The following is a 24141-nucleotide window of genomic DNA, read 5'->3' on the forward strand; positions in this document are numbered from 1 at the left end:
AGAAAAAGTGAAAAAGATCGCTATTGTTGTGGATGTGCACAGTTATGAGACTTAAAATCGTGTTCTTGCATATGACTTTCCTTGATAATTTGCCTCAATCCAAAGTACTTCCAAACTGCACTACTCCATCGCTACTCCATTTTCCTTCTACCTAACCGTTCGCGGAGGCGCTGCACTTGAGATGCTAGCTGTATTGGCTAACCTTTAGCTAACACCTACGAATCACTGCCAGAGGCCGCACTGCGAGTGAGTGACAGAAGGCGGGACTCGCTTTCCGAGAGAAGAGAAGACAGCGCGCTGATCAATTGCAAATACTTCTATTTTGTGCGATTTTGCGGAACAAAAGGTTTCTAAAAACATTTGAATAAATAGCCTTTATATTAACATCCACCCAAAATCCACTTGCCCGTTCGGGCAACCAGAAAAAGTCTCAACTTGCCCAAAAAATGTTTTTACTTGCCCCGGGCAAACGGGCAACCGTTAGTGTCATTGGCCTCTTTTTTCTCAACTTTTTATTCTCGCCATCATTCTTCTATAAAAATAAAAAAAAGATCATGGAGAGAATAGAAATTCGAGAAAAAGGAGGCATAGAAAATGATGGAGAATGAAAAATCAAGAAAAAGGAGGTGTGGAAAAATGATGGAGATAATATTTCTTTGAAAAAGGAAGCATAGGAAAATGAAGAGAAAAGGAGGTATAGGAAAATGATGGAGAATATAAAAAAAAAAAAAAAAAGAGGTATAGGAAAAGATGGAGAGAATAAAGAAGCGAGAAAAATGAGGTGAAAAAATAACAGACAAAAGAAGAAATTTAGCAAAAGGAAGTAAACGAAAATGGAGATTTTTTTTTAAAAAGGAGGTATAAAAAATTGAGAGAATTTTTTTTTAAAGAAAGGAGGTATGGGAAATGATTGAGAATAAAAACTCAAGAAAAAGGAGGCATAGAAAATGATGGAGAATGAAAAATCAAGAAAAAGGATGTATAGAAAATGTGGGGAAAAAAAAAAAATCGAAAAAGGAGGTATACAATATGGAGAATAAAAAATTGAGAAAATGGAGAATAAAAATGCAAGAAAAATTTGGTATAGAAAGAGTATTCTCTCCATCATTTTTGTTAACCTCATTTTCCCCAAAAAAATATTCCCTATCATTTTCCTTTACCTCCTTTTTCGAGATTTTCATTCTCTCCATTTTTATTTACCTCATTTTCCCCCCAAAATATTCTCTCCATAATTTTTCTATACCTTTATACCAGGAGGTACACCTCATTTTTCTCATTAAAAAACGGGACACAAAACACGATACATCATTTTTTAATTTGTGAAAATACAAAATGAAATCATGTACAAGTTATTTACAAACCTATTTTGTACAAGACAATATACTAGAATCATTATTATTGGGTAGTATGACATAGTCAGAAATATTTGCTTAGCACGCTCTTTGTGTCCACAAGTCAATGTGCTAAAAATTAAAAAAGAATGCAAAACTAGACGGCAATGTGAAATGCCCCTCGCTCCCACAGATGCTATCTGTCAAGCAAGTATACACTGAAATAATTTGTTTACATAAAGCTTTATATAGACTTCTTTAGAGCAGATACACATATTATCAGACCAGAATCGCCATTGTGAGCTCTTCCGTTGTGAACGAACATAGGTTTGACGTAGCGTTAAGACTTGTTTGAATCCAGCTTCAGGGAATCCCAATCAGCTGGACTTTTTATTTATTTTTTACAAATGAAAATAATTTCATGAGCAGTTTGAAAGTTGACCTTGGCTAGCCTCCATTGAGACGGATCGCAAAGAGCAGTCGTGTTGTTATGTACGTGAAGCTTTATTACCTACAAGCCTCTTTTCGCAGCAGTAGGTCTCTCCAGGAGCCCTCCTTTGGCTTCGGCACTGCCTGGAACTCACCGACCGTCATGTCCGTTAGTTCCATCCTTCCTCTCTTCCTCACTCCTTCCTTCCTTCAAGACAACTCATGCTAAGCTATCCAACGTCTGAATGAATGTCTTTTTTGAGGTTTGGTGCGTGTTGCTTTCCTCTCGGGCCCTAGCTCCTGGGCCTGGTTAAGTGACTGTAAATTGACGGTGGTGTCAACAGAATGGAATGGAAGAAAGCCATGATTAATGCCTATTCTTGGCTAAGCTTCCTGAATAATGATGGTACCTTGGCAAAGCATTTTGATTAAAAATTGCTCTTGGCGAAACATTCTGTTCTCATATGCTTGAAAGCCTTAACATAAATATCAAGTTCATAGCACGTTGCAAGTTGTTTGGTAAAAAAAAAAGACACCCGATGATGAATTGTGACTGGCCTCTTTAACAAAACTGTCAACTGTCATTTTATTTCCACTGATATGAAGTAAAAGAGGCAAACGTGAGAAATAGCCAAAATTGTGGCTTATGATTGAGCTGTTTTTGGAGCATCTACAGAAAAAGCCTTTCAATTTCTCAGTAGGACGTTTGTGGAATTTCAGTTAGTGCATATGTGAACGTTATATTCAATGTCAGGCAGTGCTTATAGCCAAAGGAGGACTCGTAAATGCCCACTTCATGCGATACGTGGCTTTGATATTGATATTGTATCACTAACTCACATTCACTGAACGATGTGAGACTATGTTACATGAATTTGCATGGTTGTCCATAATGTCTAGATTGATTTCCATAACCACCGTCAATTACTCCACTACAAGCAAATCAAACATGTTTTGAATCTTATCTCCTTTAAAACAGCTCTATCATATTTGGTTCATTGAAAAGGTATTGATGATAATTGAAGTGAAAACCTTTGCAAATATCCAAAGGCTTTGTAGGAATTAGCCAATATAGCCCAAGCGCTTGACGCTTTGGACATTTCAGCCAAAAAGAAGATGTGAAAACGAAAATGAAAAGGCAGCTTTAAGAAAAACAAAACAAACGAATACAGATAAGGCCAGAGGCCGTGTTCCTATATTTGGTCGTGGATATTGGCCATCCCAACAGTTACAAATGTGAAGCAGCTCCAAGTTACCGTTGCCAAACAATACCGTCATGGTGGGCTTGCAGTTAGATATGAAATACACATTTTAACAAACTTTACAGAATAGCTCTGCAACACTGAGTAAAATATGTTAAGTAGTTGTTTATTAACAGCTAAAAAGGCAACATTTATGTTTGCAAAGCTCGAGCTATTAACGTAAACTATCACTTCTGGTGTACAGTTATTGGTTTCCTCGCGCTGGGACTCTCCCGAGACCCTACCATTTTTCAAAGTGGAAAAACTTCGGAATTAGCCCGCAGCATCCAATGCCAGGTCTGAAATATCAAATGGAGCGCATGGTTGTGACTTTTCAATGTGATTGTCTTCAATAGATCATTTCACCTATTGTCATGTTCTCTTATTACCGTGTATTACAACCACAAGGGCTAGACCTTTTAAACGTTGCTCGTTTTTAGTGTGTGCTACTTGACAACATTAGCAACAATCGGATCGATGTTTGTCTGCAAGAAAATATTTAATTTATGTTTTGTTTTTGCTGTTTTTTTCCACCCCTAACATGGGGGGGGGGGAGGGGGGTTCCGTGGTGGTATCCAAGCAATAAAGGGATGGAATGTTTTAGCTATCATCTTCTATTTCCCGGATGGGCGGGATTAGGCTGCTTGTAGATTTGTATTGGTTGACGGACAGATCATGCCCGGGCTTCACGTGCACGTTCCTCGGGCGAGTCTTCTCTGGCTCATCTGTAAACCACGTCCTTTCTGAGGAAAGAGGCAAACAGGAAACCCATGAGCAGGATGATCATCTCAAATTCAGAGCTTTCATCATTGGCATAGGTTATTAGTATTTTTTACTAATTTCAAGAAACTAGTTAATTACTAGTCTTTTTTTTGACAGGTCTGCCACCTCGGCAATCTCTTCTATCTGATCTGCACAAGCCAATCAACAACTAGATCTCAAACTCTTGCCCTGTCTCATTCTGTCGGTGTGCTATCAGAGTTAAGTATTTTTTATTGTCAGTAAACACCTGTCTTTCCGAATGTTGGAGAACATAACATCAGGGAAGGCAAGAGACATTTTGAAATTGTAACTATTTGTCCTGTGAACCCAACCCTAAAACCAAAATTCAGAACCTAACCAAAACCAAAAATCATGCCCTAAACCAAACCCTAACCCTAAAGCCTAAAACTAGGTACTAGCACAAATAAACCATGCCAAATCATTTGGTCGATCAGGACCCATGCAGTACACGTATGCTATTTATCTACTCATAGTTGCATCAGGTTAAGGAGTGATGGGGATTTCAAAGAAATATGCAAATTAGTAATTAAACGTTTAGGCAGGAAAGTCAAGTGTTAATGATGTTTGAGAAAGATTTGGGAAAGATTTAAGGGTACATAATAAATGTTGGAAGATATAGATATGGATGGAAGAGTTTAAAAAGTGGGGTGCGACTGACCACCACAATAAAATGGTTAGATAGGGCTCATGACAGGTTCAGATGTTAGTAAGTAAATTAGGCCACGCTTCACCGTTCAGTCAAGCAGAAAATTTCTCCATGCCTGTTTCCATGGGGATTAGCTGATGTAGCTAGCATGCAACTAGCTCAACTATAGAAGTAAGGAATCAATGAATGTGTGTTTTAAATGTTTAGAACAGATTACTAACCATAAACATGTTAGGGCAGTCGTTCAGCAGCTGATAAAATGTTGAAAATATTTTCTGATTTATATTTGGTTTTTACTGGAAAATATATTAGAAGCCTTTTAAATTAATATTAAAGTAAAAGTTATATAGTATTATAGTACAATAGTTAAGTTACAATTTTTTAATGTCAATCCCAATGAATGCTAGCTGTCTTCTGTATTAGGTACCTGATACATTAGATATCAAATGTAGTCTAATTATCAAAAGCACAAACAACTTAAATCCTTTTTAGGAAAATCTTTTACAGAGACATACACATGCACACCTATAGAAATTTACAAATTCAAAAAGGCAAGACTTCAAACCAAACATACGTCGGCCATCTTTAAAAGGGGCGGGGCGTGGGAGGTCGGTAACTTACTTCTGTTTGTCCCGCGGCTCACGGGGTTTGGAGCGGTTGGTTCGGTTGGTCAGCTGGGCTGAGTGGAGGGAGGAGCTCTTCTTGCTGGAGGTGTGGGAGGTGTGGGAGGACGAGTGGGTGGAGTGGGCCAGGCTGGTCCGGGACTGGCCCGCGTTGTGGTCAAACTGCATCAGGCAGAATATCAGGTCCGACTGCACCAGCTCGAACGCGTACGGCGGATTGGTTATCACGTATCTGGTGGGCGGGGAGAAAGAAAGCAAAGCACCAATCAGGATGAAGTATTAAAGATCCCAATGGTCACTTTTGGTGAATATATCTGGGGGATTTCGGTGGATAAAACACATTTTTATCGTTTTTCTTACCGTTTGGTACATTGGTTTTGCGGGTTTAGATGAGCATCTCGTAGCCGATAGATGCCAAAGCACAGCATGTTGTAGGTTTTCAGTGCCTTACAGAAAAGATCACCATAGCACCCTCCATCCTGAAATAACAGAAATAAACCATCTGTAGCATGTAACAATGACAGAAAACAGTCGTTTATGGACATGAATGTGTGACTGTCTGTGGCTATTAGCGTTTAGTATTATTCTATGTTAGTATGGAAAATAGAGTCCACATTCTTCAGCCAAGTTTACTTTCTACTTTCCCCAAGAGGAATTGATTAGATGACAGTCCAACATCCAACCCCATGTCAAACCAAGTTGAAAGATATGCGTCAGTCATATCTTAGTTATGCAACTTAATAGCGAAGTGACATAACTGTCACAACCTCGTCTACACTCATTGTTGCGAGGCTCCCCATACCCCACACTTTTGTCTGCACTAGTACCCTGACTAGAAATGTCATTAAAATAACGATACATGTGAAATCTGGCAGTGCAGAGAAGTTTTCAGTGAGCGGGAATTAATAAATTAAAAGCCATTTTGAGAGTGCATTTCAACCAGAGCTTTAAAATGTGTCAGTTCCGACAAATATAGAAAGAAATACTGGATAACAGCCATACTGTCTCCCTCCCGCCCACCTCCTCCTCAATGTCAGCACACACAGAAGAGTGTTTTCCTTCGCTTACTTGTGTCTGCACCACCCCCCGCCAACCCACCCCCCCCGCCCCAGATGTCCAGCAAGGACCGCCCTCCCCACTACTCACCCCCAGGTCGGCGAAGGGTCCGTCGTACAAGGCCAGCTGTGCCACCCGACACCTGTCCCTGTTGGCGAGGGTCTGCGGCGTGCTGTAGCCCCCCCGCAGTGCGTTCTCCTCCGCCAGCAGGCCCTCCAGCTCCGGCGTGGCTCCACCCGTCACCAGCGTGCGGATCAGCGTCAGGATGTTATCGTTGAAGTATGTCTGGGAGGTAGAGCGAGGTAGCATGGGATGGGGGGGGGGGGGAAGAGAGAGAGAGAGAGAGAGAGAGAGAGAGAGAGAGAGAGAGAGAGAGAGAGAGAGAGAGAGAGAGAGAGAGAGAGAGAGAGAGAGAGGTACGAAAAAAAATCACTGGCTGGAGTCACTGACTGGAGTCACTTCTTTAAATTGCCAAGCCGGTCAGAGCGCTGCTATCTGGAGGCCGGCTCTGTCGCGTCACATCGGCCCACGCACCGAGTGAAAAGACAGCGGAATCCAATTACTGCGGGTTACTCTCGGCCCCGTCAAAGAATGAAAGGGGAGAGGGAGGTAGATGGACAGAGAGACAAGAGAGAGGCTGACCGAGAGGGAGACATAAAGAGAGTCCTGACACACATTCACGGTGTCTGAGCTACTCTTGGACATCAAAACGACCCCCTGAACAAATGTCGTGTGTGAACAGACCGTAGTTATCTCGCTTGGTGCAATGATCATCAACCACTTGCTGCTTATGTCTCCATAAATATAACCAGCGGATAAAATGAGCCCCCCACCTTCCCTTTTCTTCCCAGCAGCCTCATCTCACCCTCTACGGAGGATCGTGTTGTTGCTAAGGTAATCCCGAAGAAAGGATCTGGCCAATGCAACTTTATGTCACATTTCTTTCTTTTCATAGCACTCTGTGTGCCTGCATATGTGCGTGGTGACATCTCAATCCACCGACACCAGCAGTGCAATTGACTAACAAGACGGATGAGACGGGCTACGTTTCTAACCCTCGCTCAAGCAGAACGGCATCGGTGCCCACTACGGGTCTTGATTTAAAGCCGTCCACCCGTGTTAACTTTCATAATGGCATGGTCAAAGGGCGAGGCCCCCTAATGAGAGAGAGCTTGACGCCAGACATTACATTCATCAGAATCATTGACAGAGGTGCAGACGTGGGCAAACTACATCTCGTAATATGAGAAATAATGGATTGCATGCATATAGGGCTTCCCTGACATCCGTGGCCACTCAAGGCACTTCACAATTAATGAATTAGGTCACATTCTCAAGCGACGATGTCAACCATGCAAGGGCTGGTCGTCAAATATACCGACAGAATAATTCTGCACTTTGTCTGCTGGGCATGTTGACAAATCATGCTTCTTTTCCCTTTATTTGGGTGCTTTTAAATGTTTTACTGTGACCATGTGTCGATATTTAGCTTTTCTTTTACTCCTGTTTCTTGTCCTTTACATGTTAAGTGGCTAGAAAAGTGCTATCTGAAAAACTTTTATTTTCATAATTACTATGAGGATTTTCGTTAAGACTCACAGCACTCATCAGGGAGTCCAGGACGCTCACAGCGAAGGCTGTCCCGCAGGCGAAGGGCTGGGTGAGGTACAGCTCCGTGTCTGGGTCATCATCATCGTCCTGGTCCAGGAACTGAACGTTGGAGTCGTTCACTGTTAAGAGATTCAGAAATAGAGTCATACATACATATACAGTATATACAGTATAATGTTTGTTCCTCGTGTATATATTAGATTATGGACGCATATCTCTTCCTATACGGATGTATTTTATTAGATTAGACTCTTGTGCAAAGTCATTAAAGGTGAATCAAATTTAATGTAATACATCACTTGTATTACAGGATGTGTTTTTGCATGCTTCGCGTTTTTGAAAACAGCAGCGTAACAGGAACGCAGCATGCGATGCGTGTACTTCAGCAGATTCAAACTCAATTCACAGGGAAACGGGTGAAAAACACACGTTAGGGACATGCTGAAGAAGAGACTGTGTGAAGGCTTTCTGACAGGATCAGAAATCAATTGTTATGATAGACAAATCCTTATTTTATTTTACCATCACAGATCTGGCCAAATCTGGTTGCTTTTCGGCAACAACTGAAACGTGTTGACGCGTTTAGCTGTGAGTCGGTGTTCACCCTCTGCCACGCTCCAGATACAGGGCCGTTTGCGTGCATTCTCATGACACCATGCATACGGCGCAACCCCCTAGGCCATGATGCAATAGCTAGGACTCCTCCAGGGATCAGTCGGCACCAATATGCCAACACCGATCCATGTTTTTGGTCTCGTACATCCAAAGCACAACCTCCATTGACTTACTCTCGGGTGTCAAAACGCATGAAAGAAGATGAGGGCCATGGAGCTTGTTTGTCCTTTGAAGATGGCATAAAACGCACACGAGCGAGTTGAAAAGGAGATGTTTGAGGGGTGCTACTTCTTATGAGGGGTGGTGTGCCAGTGTGCGGGTATGAATGCCATGCCCGTAGTGACAGAGCTGAGATAAAACAGGGAGACGGTCAGAGAATGCGATCTGACATAAAAGGACGCAATGAAAGCAAACCAGTGAGGCTTGAGAGGGATCAGAGTGCCTTGTGATTCTCATACACAAAATAAAAGGGGGCTTGTACATCAGAATGCACCATAGGATTCTTTGGTGGTGGTTGTAGTGCTGTAGAATCCTAAATCTTTGTAATAATACTTCAGCAGTGGCAGTGTAAAACGCAACAATGGCTCACCATCATGACGAATAATTTCATGATTAATGACTAAACGATGTAAGAAAACGTTACTACCAACATAACGTTTGAATGCTTCCAAAATGGCGGCGATGTGACGTTGCGATGTACAAGCCCTGGAGATAGAAAAATTGAGAACTTGAGATGAAGAATCAAAGTCGACATGGTGGGCAATATCATGGCAGAATGCGTTGCCATGGAAATGGACTGCGGGGGGCGGGGGTCATCATGTTGCGCTACAGCAGCAAGAAGAAATAGAACAGGAAGTGAAGGCGATATGGAGGCAGCGGCAGTAACAACACTGCAGCGACAGAAACGCAGGCCTTACCCAGCTCTGTTATCATTTGTATGTTGGTCCCACTGCTTTTATCCTGACTGAATGCAACCACAGGCACTACTTTGCCCGGTTTTGCTAACGGCGCTAGACCAGACGTCAACAAGGGGGGGTGGGGGGGGGGGGGGAGGTGGGGGAAACTCAAGTTACTGAAGAAGCACGTCAACACGACCAAAACAAACTCAATTTAAAAAAAGAACTCTAGGAAGCAGGAGGGGCTAAAATCTTTAGTACGGTTAATCGAGAAGTGACAGGCTGTAATTATTGTTACATACAGACATGGAAACATGTTTTGTCTGATCTCTCCACTTTACAGACACTAAACACACATCTAAAACAGAAGGCGTGACATGTCTTTCTACAGTTTATAAGTGACAGAATTAACAATGCAAAGTTTTTTTTCGGTTGTCTATGAACCAAAACAGAAAAGCACATAACAACGTATATACCTAGTTCCGTTATGATGGGGATGTTGGCTCCGGTCGAGATGGAGATCTGCCGGACTATTCCGTGGACGGGGCTGTTCTCCGCTGAAGATCTGTCCATCCCTGGCGGTGTGAAACCTGAAGCGATTGGGAATTCAACTCAAAATTCAGAGGCATCATCTAAAACGAACATGGAACGGGCCGTATTGCTTGACGCTACTTTTCAGTGAATCAACCGGGTGGATGTAACCGGTCGGTACTAAAGTCAACGCCCGGCGGTTTGTAAAGCAAGGTGTTACGCATGGAGATGAGACGGGGTCTAAATTCTGCAGGACGAGAAAGAGAGGGCCCCTCGATATTAGTCTAATGCATAATAGATGCTACATACAAACTCATTTTGTACTCCTTCAGATTGCGTGTGCGAGAGTGGCACAGGCCTCTTTACGTGAATAAAAAGGTGCATGGTATGGATCAGCCAAGTAGAAACCTAAGTGACACGAGATGGAATTCCAAGTGACTTGACGTTGCGTGCCTTCCCCAGACTGACAAGTAAGCACATTAACTGGGTGACACCGTATGCATTATACATGGGCGCTGTTTTGACAACCACTACTTAGTGCTGACTCAGGCAAATGTTGGGCCATGTATGTATTAGCCAAACAGCGAATTTGGCAGGCGTTTTTTTTTTTTTCACTCGCTCCATAGGTCAAAGGTTTCTAAAAGCTTTGCATTCAACGCCAGTGAAGGGAAATTATTAAAAGCCATTTCAAATCACTTGAGTGCCTTATTTTTTCTCTCCCTGTTTTCTCCTAGCAACTATTATCATGCAATATTAATAAATTACAGAATATTATTTATATTATTTATCTTTGTGTTTTTGTTCCGTTTATTTATGCAATAAAGTGCAAGTGTGGGTAAGAATATTTTTGTAAATACTTTCTTGCACACTCAATATAAATTATTTAAAAAATAAGGGAAACACTGACCCCAGGCAGCTAATGCTAGCATAACCCAAGGCAGCTGTAGCTAGGATATCCCGAGGCAGCTTGAGCCAATCTAACCTGAGGCAGCTAAAGCTAAAATAACCTCAGGCAGATAAAACCAGGCAAAACCAAAGCAGCTAAAGCTAGGCTAATATGAGGCAGCTGAAGCAAGGCTAACCTGAAGTAGGTAAAGCTACGCTAACCAGAGGCATCTGAAGCTAAGCTAACCCAGACAGTTAAAGCTATGCTAACCAGAACCATCTGAAGCTAAGCTAACCTCCGGGAGCTAAAACTCTGCAACCCTCAGGAGAAAAGAGTCACTAAACTTCATCGTCAAACAGAGACCGAGAGGTCAGCCATGTCAGCGCCCAGGGAGGGATATCCTGGGCCTCTGCCAAGGCTACCCCGCCTGCAGGCCAGAACACATCATTGGGCTACAACGAGGGTACGACCGTTCACCTTGGGAGTTAGCCTGCAGGAGTCCGATGCTGTCGTCAAAATGCATGGACTTGATGTTGAGCGACGCCAGGATGCACTCCTTGTCCTGCAGCGAGGCGTCGTCGATGTTGTTCTGATTGGCCGACAGGATCACGCACATGTCGCACAGGTTGATGTTGACCGCCCTGAGGTCGGCGCGGCTCAGCGGCGTGCCCTTTAAGACGGGAGAGCGATGGAGGACTTTATTAATTAAACCTTTGTTACAACGTCACAAGACACGACAGCCGAGCTGCTACGAGGATGTTGAATGGCCCTGCATTTATATAGCGCTGTTAACCAAAGCACTTTACAATATTGCCTGACATTCACCCATACGTGCACACACCGACGGCGGAGTCAACCATGCAGGGCGACAGCCAGCTCGTCGGGAGCAGTTAGGGTTAGGCGCCTTGCTCAGGGAAACCTCGACACATCGAACTAGCAACCTTTGAGGTTACCAGCCAACCCGCTCTACCTCCTGAGCTACTGCCGCCCACCGATGATCCGCTCCAGGCTGAAGCTTGCCATCGATACTGCCATGCTAACACGCAGTCGGGGGGGAAAGCGTCGTTCTGCCTTCGTCTTCCAAGCCAATCAATCACCGACAAACTCACTGATAGGATGGAGACCTTGGGGAAGTTGTGCAGGGTCTCCCACTCCCTCTTCAGGTACTCCAGGGAGCCCACGAACACGATGTGCTTCAGCTCGTGGTAGTGGAAGTTGCTGGCCCGCAGCGGCATCACCAGGTTCCGTAGGCCCACCAGCGCCGACTTGGCGTCCCCGAAGATGCACACCACCACGTGGCCGCTCAGCACCGTCATGGCCGCCTCGCTCCGCGTCTTCCAAGGGGGGAACATTTTTGATAAATTGTTGCATTTTTATGCTTTATGATAGAGTGAGATAGACGGGGAGGGTATGGGAGAGAGAGGGGAGGACACGCATTAAAGGACCACGGGCAGGAATCGAACCCGGGTCGCTGCGATCAGGACTGAGCCTACTAAGCGATGGGAAGAAACAGATTTTAGTTTGCTTATTCACACACAAACTTCTTTAACTGAACTGTAACTGTAACCGAGGCTATTCCACCCAGGATACTATATAAGGAATCCGAAGCGGAATATAACGAAAACATAACAAAGGGTGGGAATAATCCTCTGTAGGCCTACGGGGGGGGCAGGGTAGTGTAGGGGCTAGGGGTGTCTCAGTCTCAGTCGAACAGCACTGGGTTTGATCCCCAGTATCCTCAGACTACATGTATGCGTCCTTGCGGAAAATGCCTTAACCCCTCGCCCGAACAACTGATAGTCCCTTTACATAAACAAGCATCTTCTAAATCACTAAAACTGCAACAACACAATGGAAATACCGGCCCAGACGATTATTTTATATCCGTCTTGCCATCATTCCCCTGTTCCCCTTCACCTAGCGCTCCCGCCCCGCTGATCATGTGACACTCCGAGGCGCGGCCATTAACGGACCCCCGCCAGTGATTTGCAGAGCGACATACGTATTAGTGGGGAAGAAATGTTCTATGAGCGGGCGGCGGCGCCCGTATAGCAAATGACATGTCAAACACCTCATTACGACATGTTTAAGTGCCCTGTCAACCTCTGTTGGTTGCTTGGAGACCCAAGGCATCTGTCAAGGGGAGAGAGCGGGATGGGGGAGGGGGGAGGGAGAGTGAGGGGAGGGGGGGTGTATATAAAGCCTGTCAGCAACAAAATGACGCGTGTGTGTTCGAGAGCACGGGGGGGGGGGGGGGGGAGAGCCGAGTGGAGATGATGGGGAGAGAGGGGGAGGACAGAGTGGGAGGAGCAGTAAGTGGCACCCACCAGGAGAACCTTCTCGATCTCTTTGGACGGGCACCAGTGGAACATGCCGGTGGAGTCGTACTTCTTCACGTTCATGTCCATGCTCTCGATCTGATCGCCTGCCGGGATGATCAACGGGTCGTGCCTGGTAGAGAGAGAGAGAGAGAGAGAGGGAGAGGGAGAGAGAGAGAGAGAGAGAGAAGACACGAAGCGAGGGGGAGAGAGAGAGGCCGAAAGGATGTGGGAGAGATAATCTTGTTACCAAGGAACAAATGAGCTGAGGAGATGGGCGAGAGCTCGGTGGTACGTGACCAGGACCTAAGAACATCATTCACACGGCCAATCGGAAACGCTTATCCAAAGAAACACACGTCCGTCTGGGGCTGGGGATAATTGAGTGGCGGATTGAGACGGTGAGAGCCACACATGTGGTCCATCCCCTCGAATGGTTCAGCAGCTAACAGCACATTGTGACTGAGTGTTTAGGTCCACCATGACGCTAACGATAGCTTTACACGAGAGGCGTCTTCGGTGTGATTATTATTAAGGCGCCAGCCAGGCACCTCAGGGGAACGCACTCATCAATACCACATCGAAATGTTCGGCACTCGACAACAAACAAACTCGCCCCCTTTTTCTTTCCTTTCTCCCCCCCCCCCCCCCCACCCCCTCCTAGTCTTCTCTTTGTTCCTCCCTGTCAGAGTTAATCTGGGCGCCCGCCAACAAAACCGTCCTGTCATCCCGCGGAGTGACATCAGCGGTGGCGCCCGGGCGGAAGGAGACGGGCGGCGGCGGCGACACAGCGCTGTGACTGGCATGAGCGCCGAGAAGCAATTATGCCCCCCATCCCTCCGACCGCTGTACCGCATACAGCTTCTGACGCACGGTAAAAGCTTTAACAGACCACACTTTAAATATTTCAACCATTGCCCAATCGTGTTCGCCTTTTCAAAGTAAAGGCCATTAATGTTTCAGCGGGCGCCATCCAGATCCGCGTAACTCGTTTTTTTACAAGGCGAAAGGGGGCTTCTTTGAGTGTAATCCCATCCAACACTGACCGCTTATGTGGTCCGTCGACAAGAGGGACTTGTGGTTTTGTGCGGTTTTATGGTCACTGAAAGAGGGGTTATCCTTCAGTCGAAGCTTAGGTCAATGCAACTGGCTTTTATATGCCTGGTCGTTTTAAGGGAATGTCGCAAACAAGTCAGAGCTTCAGAATTAGATATTAAAAGTTGCACTGTGCATAATGTTCATGCACTTCAATCAATGGTACGATGGCTCAGAATACACGTAAGAAATAAAATGAATATATATATATGCAGGCTTAACGTGCATGTCTACCGCATGGCCATCATACATGCCATCTAGTGTACCTTATGCTGCTCGGCTATATTTCCCCATGTCACCAAATTGACTTTGTCAGACAGATTTGAGGGTTATCTCTTGTGAACACACAGTCCATTGTTGTCGTCCCCCCCCCCCCCCCCCCCCCCCCCAACTCTTAAATAGTTCATATCTTTTCTTCTGTAAGAGGAGCGTTTCCCTAATCCATGTGGGTATTTCAGAAGAATGAAGAACCTTAAGTAACGTGTTAAGTATGCATGACGGTGTCAGTTGAGACTACCATCCCTTTAGGCTCTGCGAGAGAGCCATGCCAGAAAAGTTCCGCTGTAGGGCGCGTACCCTTAGGCGAGACCGCAGTGTCCTTTCAGGGACGTGGGAGTGGTTTGAGGGGGGTAAATGTCTCGCCTTGATGCGCGTCGCTCGTTTTCAGGCTCCGTGGTTCATCACAGTCATTTGAAATACTGAATTTGCATTGTGAATTCTATTCCCCCTTTTTAAACACGTAAACACTGTTACTGCATACTGTTTGACTCCACCGCATCCTAATTTAACGGTGCTACGGTGTCCAAGGGGATTTAGGTTTTGATTTATAAACAGGCCTGGAGATGCTTTGAAATATGAACTATGTGGATATGTAGCCAACGAGCGTTATGAATAATTGTGTAGGTTTTTTGTGTTGTGATACAAATAGTTGGATTATATTATTTAATGTCAACTCCTTTCTTCTAACATTTCTTTCAGATGAAAATCATATTTTAACCCATTTTGTGGGTTCATTTCCCTTAATCTACAATCTCCCAAGTTCTTCATGCTGGCTATATCTTTAGACAGGTACACTGCTGCATACACATTTGCGAAACAGTTAGGCCAATCAATTAGTAAATAAGTAAAGCGAATTGCATTTAGTTTGGAAATGCAATATTTTGAGTTGAAAACAGGTGACAATGTAGGTGTTCCTTCATCATATATCGGTATATTTCACCTCAGTTTACTGTGTACTTTCTCAAAAGAAAAGCTAGTGCTAATACGAGAAATAATAAGGAAATAATTTAGGGTTTATTTAGTAAAAAAATAATTGTTGCTTCCTTACCCTTCAGCTAAATATTTCATTGTGCGTCAAACGTTATAGCGCTCACTCAACGGACCACTTGTCACACCAATATGTCCGGTGCGGATGACGACTGGCGAGGCAGAGCTCTGCCAAGATAGCTATCTTTCACAAACTGTCAACCGTGACAGCCTGTCACTGTTCCACGCCGCCGGTTGCCCTGACGATATCCTACCCGACGTGACGTCTATGTCACCTTGCGGTCGCATGCGGGCAAATGCCTTGTGACTCTTGCTTAATTAAACATGCCCCATAATAACCGATCGCAGAGTGTTGCATATTCAGGGGATTAATACCATTAGGTGGTGTTTGTCGGGGTGTGGGTTTGACTCCAAGGAGAAATGTATGAGAATTATGATTCTATGAATGGAAATAATAATGGAAATGGCAGGTTCTTTGATTTGATTGCTATTGTAACTATGGGTAGACCGTCTCACTGTATGCCCCATTAGTTCAGATTTTAAACTTAAAGAGTTGTTTTTTTACTATGATACTATTTTGACTGCTATCTAGGCACTATACGAATCAAATGTATTATAATCCTTAAATACGTAGATCATTATATAGGTATAGTTTGAAAGGATCTGAGTAGTTGTAGGATTCCCCTTTATTTGGCCCTGCAGTTTACACCACTTTAACACTGCTGTTCTCACTGAAAGGCTTCCACTTTAAACATTACAGTTGACACCGTAAGGTTTACACCCACAGCTTACACTCCAACATGGCTGTTCAAACCGTAAAGTTTACACTCTAGCATCTGTTCACTTTAACACATTTAAACCATCAAGTTTACACTTCCAACACTGCTGTTTGAATTGGAAAGTTTGCCCTTAAACATGTTACATTTTACACGCCGAAACGGCTGTTCAAACCACAGCATTTACCCTCCCAACAGCGCAGCAGGAGATGTAAGCTCTCCGCCCGCCTCAAAGAGGCTGACAAGAGCTCGCTTCTCAGAAGCCCAAAGCCAATCCGTTGATCATTACTTATTTACTAAGGCCTGGAGGCCCAGGGTTCTGTAAAAACACATTTGATATAGAATACACCCAGATGTTTGTTTTTGTCTCTTCTATTTTTTCCCTTTCTGCTCGGAGCGATGAAGTATCCCTTGGGCTAAAGAATATCTCCCTCCACTGTGTGGGCAGTGCACTTGAAATACAGCAGAACCTACAACAGGCCATTGACTGGACTGCACAACATCAACATTTAGATGCACACATGTAGATATTAGCATAACACATGTCTAAATGACAATGTTGATGAGTGACATGGTTGCTTTCTCTGAGAATTTGATGATATAGTTGAAGGCTAATATTCTCCAATTTGGAATCATTTTTTGATACCAACGAACCAGGACATGACCTGCATCAAGTCATTCAATAGCCTGCTTTAAAGAGATCTAATAAAAAGAAGGATCTAATCGCCCTACAAAACGAAAGTGTCGAAAGATGAAAAACAACATGTTGTGAGAGTAAAGGATTATATCGTGCTAGACAGTAACCAAAGACACACTAGTTATTGCAATTCATCTTTCTGCCATGATATTGTGTAACAGCCAAAAGGATCAGCCAAAGTGATGTCTCTTGCCATAACAACTTCGTCACATCACCTGCTTATAATATTGTTCGGATTGTTACTTTCCCTTGAGGTATCGGGCCTTAGTTTCCACACACTCTTTACCACCATGTCTGCACACATCATAGCAAGATACTCTGCGCTACAGCTGTATATTTGGTTCATGAATGCCAAATGACCCGTAGCCACCACGAGCGGTGTAAATATGAAGTTCAATTCCGCTACGCATCTTAGATCCGTACACACATTGTGTTGTGCGCTCTGCGGTGCTCTTCCACCCCACCCCCCTGCCTTCATGACACTTAATAACAATGCCTGGTATCATTATCGTTCCCGTAATGAGTTCATGCCGAACAACGCCGCTTTCTCCTGTCAAAATCAATAACCGACTGTGTAATTCCCCGGGACAAGATAAAAGCAAGGTACCATTTTGAATTCACTTTTGATTCCGACGCCACGTATCATCCGCAGGCCAACGTGCCTGAGGACAGCTAGCTGGTAAGCCTCCACAATAGTTGAATAGCCCTGGGCTATTCTATCCTGCAGGCGCGCCCTGATTGGCTGCGGTTGTCATTAGTGCCAGGGCGGTTTAAGGGCCCGACAAGTCTTGTGCGACGGTACACACGGAACAGAGGGTCGCCACTTTAGAAGCCCCGGCAGGACAGAGAGCCTTCTTGTGGAGTGGGGTGCTCCACATCCGTTACCCTCTTGACTTAAAACGACTCTGACTTGAGGTCAGCCGCCGTGATGCGTTCTCTGACCAATATGACTATTGAGTACAAATGTTACATTTAATACAAAGGTGCAAAATTGCTTTGCATTAAATATGAAGACGGTGGCGTCGATCACATGATTCGCCGGAGAAGAGCGCCGGCGTGTGCACGCGGGCTATAGGTCACACGACCCACCTCATGATCTTCGGGGAGCAGTTGGGCGAGCTCCTCACACCCCCGTTGCGCTGCTTCTTTTTGGGCGACAGCGTCTGTTCCTCTTCGACTGCACGCCGGCGAGCGTTTGTGGAAGACGGGAGTCACGAACGTACACAAACGTGAAGAAATAACAGAGAAAGTGGTGAGACAGTGTGACCACGGCAGATATCAGCGGGAGAGTTAGAAGCGAAGAGGGGATCGAGGGTACGGGTGTGAGGGATAGGATAGGATGCTGTGTGAGACATTATGGTGACAAGATGCAGTGGTGAGTGTATGGCGATAAAAACATGCAATAGTAACGCAATGAACAAAAGACATGCCGTATATGCAGTGAAAAAGTTCTTGTTTGTTGCTGTTCTGAGACATTTGCTGTTGTTATTATCATTATTTGTATTCTGAGGATAATTATAATCAAGCATTATTAACCTTTGAAGCGAATCTTCCTTTCTGAAGATCTAATATGTACAGAATTTATTTCAGGGGAATGGGGATAGAAAAACATAAACATAACTTGTGTTCTCCAGCAGAATGATTTTTTGCGTGGTTTGGGTCAACTACCTGAATCGGTATTAACGTACAACTAAAAACAACTAATTGACAACTAACTCAACCAATATCACAGCAGTGATTTCGTTGGGGTGGAGGACAAACCCCTTCCATGCCACTGTTTATAATCATACCAAATTAATACTTCCGAAAAAAATAAAAGTTTAAAGTAAATATATCTTCACGTCGGTCGTTTGATGTCGTTTACACAATGATTCGTACCGTCAACGCCACAGAAGCAGAACGTGTCTCCTCGTACAAAGTAGGGATCGACCGATACCGATTTTTAAGGGCCGATACGATACCGATATTTTTTCATCAGCCTTAGCCGATACGCCGATACCGATTTTCTTGAGCCGATTTATTATTTTTTTTAAAGGAACATTTATTGAACTTCAATATAAAAAACAATATTTAACAAATAGTAAAAACAGGTGAAGTAGAACAAGTAAGAACAAGTAGATGAACAATATTTAACAAATATTAAAAACAGGTGAGGTAGAACAAGTAAAAAATAAAAGAAAAGAAAAAATAAAAAATAAAAGAAAAACGGCGAAAATCAGCCGCGTATCGGCCGATACCGATACACGTAAAAAACGCGAATATCGGCCGATAATATCGGCCTACCGATATAGCGGTCGATCCCTAGTACAAAGAACTTGAAAAGTGTCCCTGCATTAAATTGAATAACACCTCCAAAGACTCCATCCATGGGGTGGAGAAGACACAACTTCAAGCACCGCAAGGCAAGCATGTCTGCGTGTGACATGCTTCCTAATGGAAGACTGGTCCAAGCACACTGGGGTAGGGGTGTGTACGTATGTGTAGGGGTGGTGTGGTGTGGGTGGGAGTGTGTGTGTAGTGGTGGTGTGGGTGTGTCGTCAAGTCGGAGGAGATGCTCCAACACACACACACACAATTGTCCTTCACCTCTCTCTCTCTCTCTCTCTCTCTCTCTCTCTCTCTCTCTCTCTCTCTCTCTCTCTCTCTCTCTCTCTCTCTCTCTCTCTCTCTCTCTCTCTCTCTCTCTCTCTCTCTCTCTCTCTCTCTCTCTCTCTCTCTCTCTCTCTCTCTCTATATATATATATATATATATATATATTTAATGTCCCCCAGCTGACAGCTGCACACACCGGGTCATTAGTGAGGAATGTTACACATGCAACCACTCCAGCCGTCACACCGCACATGTGTTAGCCGTGCTGTCGGGCTCAGGCCTCACACTGCACGCGCACACACACACACACACGCAAGCTCACATGCGTGTGTGCGTGCGTGTGTGGATGTTGGTCTCCTTACACTGACTGAGTGTGGCGTGATCGGAGTGACGCGGATGGTATCTGTATTTGACGGGCAGACTGAGCGCCCTCTGGAGCCTGCCTCTGACGCCACGGAAGACTTCCCCGCCGCCACCGCCGCCGCCGCCACCACCATCACGCCGCCGCTCCCCGGCCCCCGCCCCAGCTCCCTGGAGCCCGCCCAGGGAACGTAGGCTCCCCTTGCGGTTGTTTACCAGCGGCACGGGGCCGCTGCCGCCCGCCGCTGCTACAAGCGCCGCCCCGCCCCGGCTGCAGCCCTCTGGGTGACGGGTGGGGGCGCTGGTGTTGGTGGTGGTGGTGGTGGTGGTGGTGGTGGGGGTGGTGTCGGGTGGGGAGGTGATGAGGTGGTCGGGTTTAGCGGACTGGCATGCATTGGTGGATCTTTTGAGTCGAGGCTCGTCCTGCACTGCTAGATAAGGGAGAGTTTAAGGGATAGTTTCGGAGTCATAATCAGTGGCATCCATTTTTTTGTTTTCATATTTGTTTTTGCACATTTTCTTTGGTTATTTTTGGTTGGATTGGGATTCACCTGCACTGCTAGATCAACCGCTAGATCAGAATACAACAAATAGTATTTTGACTAATTCATTTTGTTATTTTCATATTATTCGATAGATTGAATCGGATTCAGATTTGATTAGAAGCGACTCAAATAGGACCATTGCTGTATGTTCGGTGCCATGCATATGAGCAAGGCATTAACACTATAAGGGGGTTGGGGGTTTGATTGCCACTGGGACCAGTCATGCTCCGAAGGTATGCACTCATTATTGTAAGACGCTTAGGTTAAAAGCATCCAGCAGTCAGCATACATATTATTATTATATGATGTTAATGGAATATCTTTTGTTGGCTAACATATTTTCCGAGGGCATTCGGTGGCCAGGGTGTGGTAATTCTTTATGGCATAAGAATGCTAATAGTTTAATAATTAAAAGTCCTCATATTTATTAAACACCACTTAACCACTTGCTGTAGCCTTTAATGAAAAGTTGGATTTGACATTTACTTTGGTATTCATAATGAATATGAATTAATAAACATGCTTTCAGGTGTCCGGGTAATTCTTTGGAACAAGAACAAGGAGGGGACAATACTAAAACAATGATTACGGCATCTCATTCACCTACATTCATATATTTTACAGTACACCTTTACTCTTGGAATATCAATGCAAATATTCAACATTGCAAATATTACCCTTTTATTAATCCAACGACAATGACTTTAGTATTCTCTGTTTAATATTAATTTAAGTAGTAGTAGTAGTAGTTTTATCGAGTGAAAGGCAAACAGCCATTCAGTATTGTATCATAAAGTGGGAACCTTTTTGAAAGGCGGTTTAAAGCGGAGTACGGAGCAGATGATGATTATTTTTGCAGTCAGCTGTCTAGCAGATTATCCTCTCGTCCTGCTGAGCCTCAGTGTTCATCTGGCCTACGTCAAACATGCACAGCCCGACTGCCGGCCAACGCGTTGTGGCACATTCTCTTGACTACCGCACACCACCCTGTTGGAGCTGGTGGCTTCGAATGCCAACTCGTCCAACTTCTTGAAAATATTAAGATAAAATATATAAATAACACGCAGGAACCCTTGGAATCTCTGTTCAGCAGCAGGTTTTGGATTCTTGATCAAATGAAAGATGAATTGCCTCAAAATGATTTAATTATCTATTTTATACATGGCATGTTGTGAGTGTGACTACTTCCTGTTGAATCATGTGTGTGTGTTTTTTCAGGGCACCACTAGAAAAAAGCAACTCGACAGCTAACATTAACCAGAGGCCCAATAGCACCACCTACTGGTGAAAGCCGTACTCTCTAACCCAGCATACCCTAATAAAAAACACTTCAACCGTATACATTACGACAACTAAAGTCTTTGTAACGTACAAGGTGGGTACATAACGGTCAGCAGAGCAGCGAGAAGCAACACAGGGACATTATTGAGGATGATACGTTGAGAGGCGACACACAAAAGACGGATGACGAGGGTGAGAAACACATGAGTTTGGGAGAATGAAAATGGGAAAAACAAACTTACTTGATTTGATATATCCGTTATAGCTATTCTTAGCTGAGGAGAACACAAAAAACAAATGATAGGTTATTGGGGAGAACAGGTTGCAAGTAAATCATAAGAAAAATGTAAATAGCAACTCAGGTGGGGTTGACGTGGTTACACATGGCACGGGTGTTGCCCAAAGGCCCTTAAAAAATGGCAGGGGTCTTAACTGCCACAGGCAAAGATAAGGGATATAAAAACAAAAGGGATTTGCAGAAAAAAAGAAAGAAAGAAAGAAAGAAGTGATTCGCTGTCATATGATTCGCTGTCAGTGGGCATGAACTCTGAAAAAGAAAATAATAGTTTGTTGATGAAAAATAAGTCAGTGGATATACAAAATCAAATCTAAAAAATAGAATAAAATAAAAAAAATAAAATTTAGTTATTTTTACTTGCTTTCCTGACTATAGGATACTGAAACGGATTTATGTGAATTACAAATGGCCGAATATGATATGGTTGAAATCTACCCTGCTATTTAATAGTAAATATTCACTTATTAACCAACTTGCACTAATAATTAAAACAATGTATTCACATCCGATCACCAAACCAATTTTTTGGTATGATGACTCATTGATTTTTATAAAAGGCCCCGGTTGCTGGCAGTAAAGGTCACGGCGTGGGGCCAGAGGCGTTCCAGCGTCAGCACCGTTCAAACCGGGGCCCGCCCTGGCCCTGGCATCTGTCTCCCGCGCCAGCGGAGCCACGAGAACTAGCAGGCTAGCATCTGTCCCACGACCAGAGAGCAGGAGAGGGGCTGGGGGGAGGGGACCAGGGAGGGAGGGAGGGAGGGAGGGAGGGAGAGAGAGATTGCCCGGTGGTGAGGAACTGTCAGGGCGAGTTCCCTGACGACCGGTAGCGCTCCCGAAAAAAATGGAAATGAAAACATAATTTTCACGTCAGGCCGCATAAGGCCCCCTCGCTCCGCGCGTGGGTCACGCACCGTGTTGACAGCCCCCCCCCCCCCCGCGCGCCCCTTTAGCTTAGCCTAGCGAAGGCACCTCCCCCCCACCCCACTATCCATAATAACACGTGGAAGGGGTGGAAGACTTGGTGGTCTCGGGGGCACAAGGGCATCGGCACGACACTGAGATTCAGTTGGTTGTTGTTTTTTTGGTTGGTGTATCTGGAGATGTTAGGCTAAGCATGAGTGACAGTGTCCATGGATTTATATAGTGGTTTAGCATCAACACCCCGCTGGTACGTCAGACTGTGTTATGTGCCTTTAGTCTTAAAAAACTTTTTTATATTTGCTTTTTGCGTCATTGGAGAATGATGAAGAAAAGGAATCCACTGCGAAAAAGCGCATCTGGAACTACATATTTAAATCTTGACCTTATTAAATACAGAGCGCAATTAATCCTCCTCAATTATTTGTGAGGATAAACAATGCACTGTTAAAGACCTTTAAAGTGCTCCGAAATGTCTATACTCAAATGTTATCCCAATAATGAAATTAACATGAATAATTAAATCAGAATAATTGATGGCATTCGGTAACATAAGTTATTTACGTGAAAGGGAATCCTACATTTAATTAAACATTGTATTATTTACATTATAAAATCGGAATTAACTTAATTGATATACTGCCTACTATGAACACTCACTCAACATTCACACTAAGTCTTCGTTAACCCTTTCTACCAAATGCTCTTGGGTCACTCTTATGAAGGCACATTAACAACCTTCTTCGCATGTTGTCAGCATTTCAGCATAATGTACACAAACATTAAATGAAAGCCATTCGCTTTGGGAAATGTTGACAATCGCAATTAGTTCCACCTGTCACACGGCCAATGGAAATTAAGTGCAGGTGTGTGCGCCAATGGGCAACAGGGTGGGTCATTGCAGCTGCGCCTGTTTAGGCTCCCCTGAATATGCCAATGGTTCTTATTGCTGCTGATGGTAACTGGTGGAGGTTTTCTCTGAAGGGCTTCTGAATGGCCAGGAAATGCTAAAACAACCTTTTATCTGTCCTTTTATGTTCTAGGGACAACCAATCAACTTAAAGTTTGATTGGTTTCGGTGTGTTACGCATCAGTATGCCTCATTTACTTTGAAATAACATCATTAAAAACTAAAACATTGATAAACAAAGACATTTACATACATTAAGAGCATGCTTCACGAAACCATGAATATAAAAAAATATAAAAACACCACATTGTTCACAACGTCGGCTAACTACGAACCCTGCGGCGGCTACGACAACCCACCAACGAAAACACTGAAACAAGTGTGCAGATCCACAGAGAGGTACCCCCCACCAGTATCGTAAGACCCCCTCAAAACA

The 24141-nt window shown here is 44.2% G+C and overlaps 1 protein-coding gene across 11 annotated transcripts in view; it reads right to left on the reverse strand.

The window, feature by feature from the left end:
* Positions 1–1296: 1296 nt before the first annotated feature.
* Positions 1297–24141, reverse strand: part of LOC132446434 (calcium-activated potassium channel subunit alpha-1a) — a 78691-nt gene continuing 55846 nt past the window's right edge. For 4 of the 11 annotated variants that reach the window (XM_060036737.1, XM_060036736.1, XM_060036741.1 and 1 more), the window contains 12 exons: positions 21822–21854; positions 17890–17977; positions 12976–13099; positions 11758–11982; positions 11126–11318; positions 9708–9821; positions 9253–9345; positions 7709–7839; positions 6200–6394; positions 5414–5532; positions 5052–5285; positions 1297–3744 (listed from right to left, as the gene is read on the reverse strand). In XM_060036737.1, coding sequence (XP_059892720.1) covers positions 3723–3744; positions 5052–5285; positions 5414–5532; positions 6200–6394; positions 7709–7839; positions 9253–9345; positions 9708–9821; positions 11126–11318; positions 11758–11982; positions 12976–13099; positions 17890–17977; positions 21822–21854 — 1571 coding nt within the window. In that variant the 3' untranslated portion in view covers positions 1297–3722. Of the gene's footprint in view, positions 3745–4651; positions 4682–5047; positions 5286–5413; positions 5533–6199; positions 6395–6512; positions 7575–7610; positions 7840–9252; positions 9346–9707; positions 9822–11125; positions 11319–11757; positions 11983–12975; positions 13100–17889; positions 17978–21821; positions 21855–24141 lie in introns of those variants that run through there. The other 7 variants (XM_060036744.1, XM_060036743.1, XM_060036738.1 and 4 more) reach the window with 6 other exon arrangements.

This window comes from Gadus macrocephalus, chromosome 18, assembly GCF_031168955.1.
Source record: "Gadus macrocephalus chromosome 18, ASM3116895v1".
In the NCBI taxonomy this organism is placed as follows: domain Eukaryota; kingdom Metazoa; phylum Chordata; class Actinopteri; order Gadiformes; family Gadidae; genus Gadus; species Gadus macrocephalus.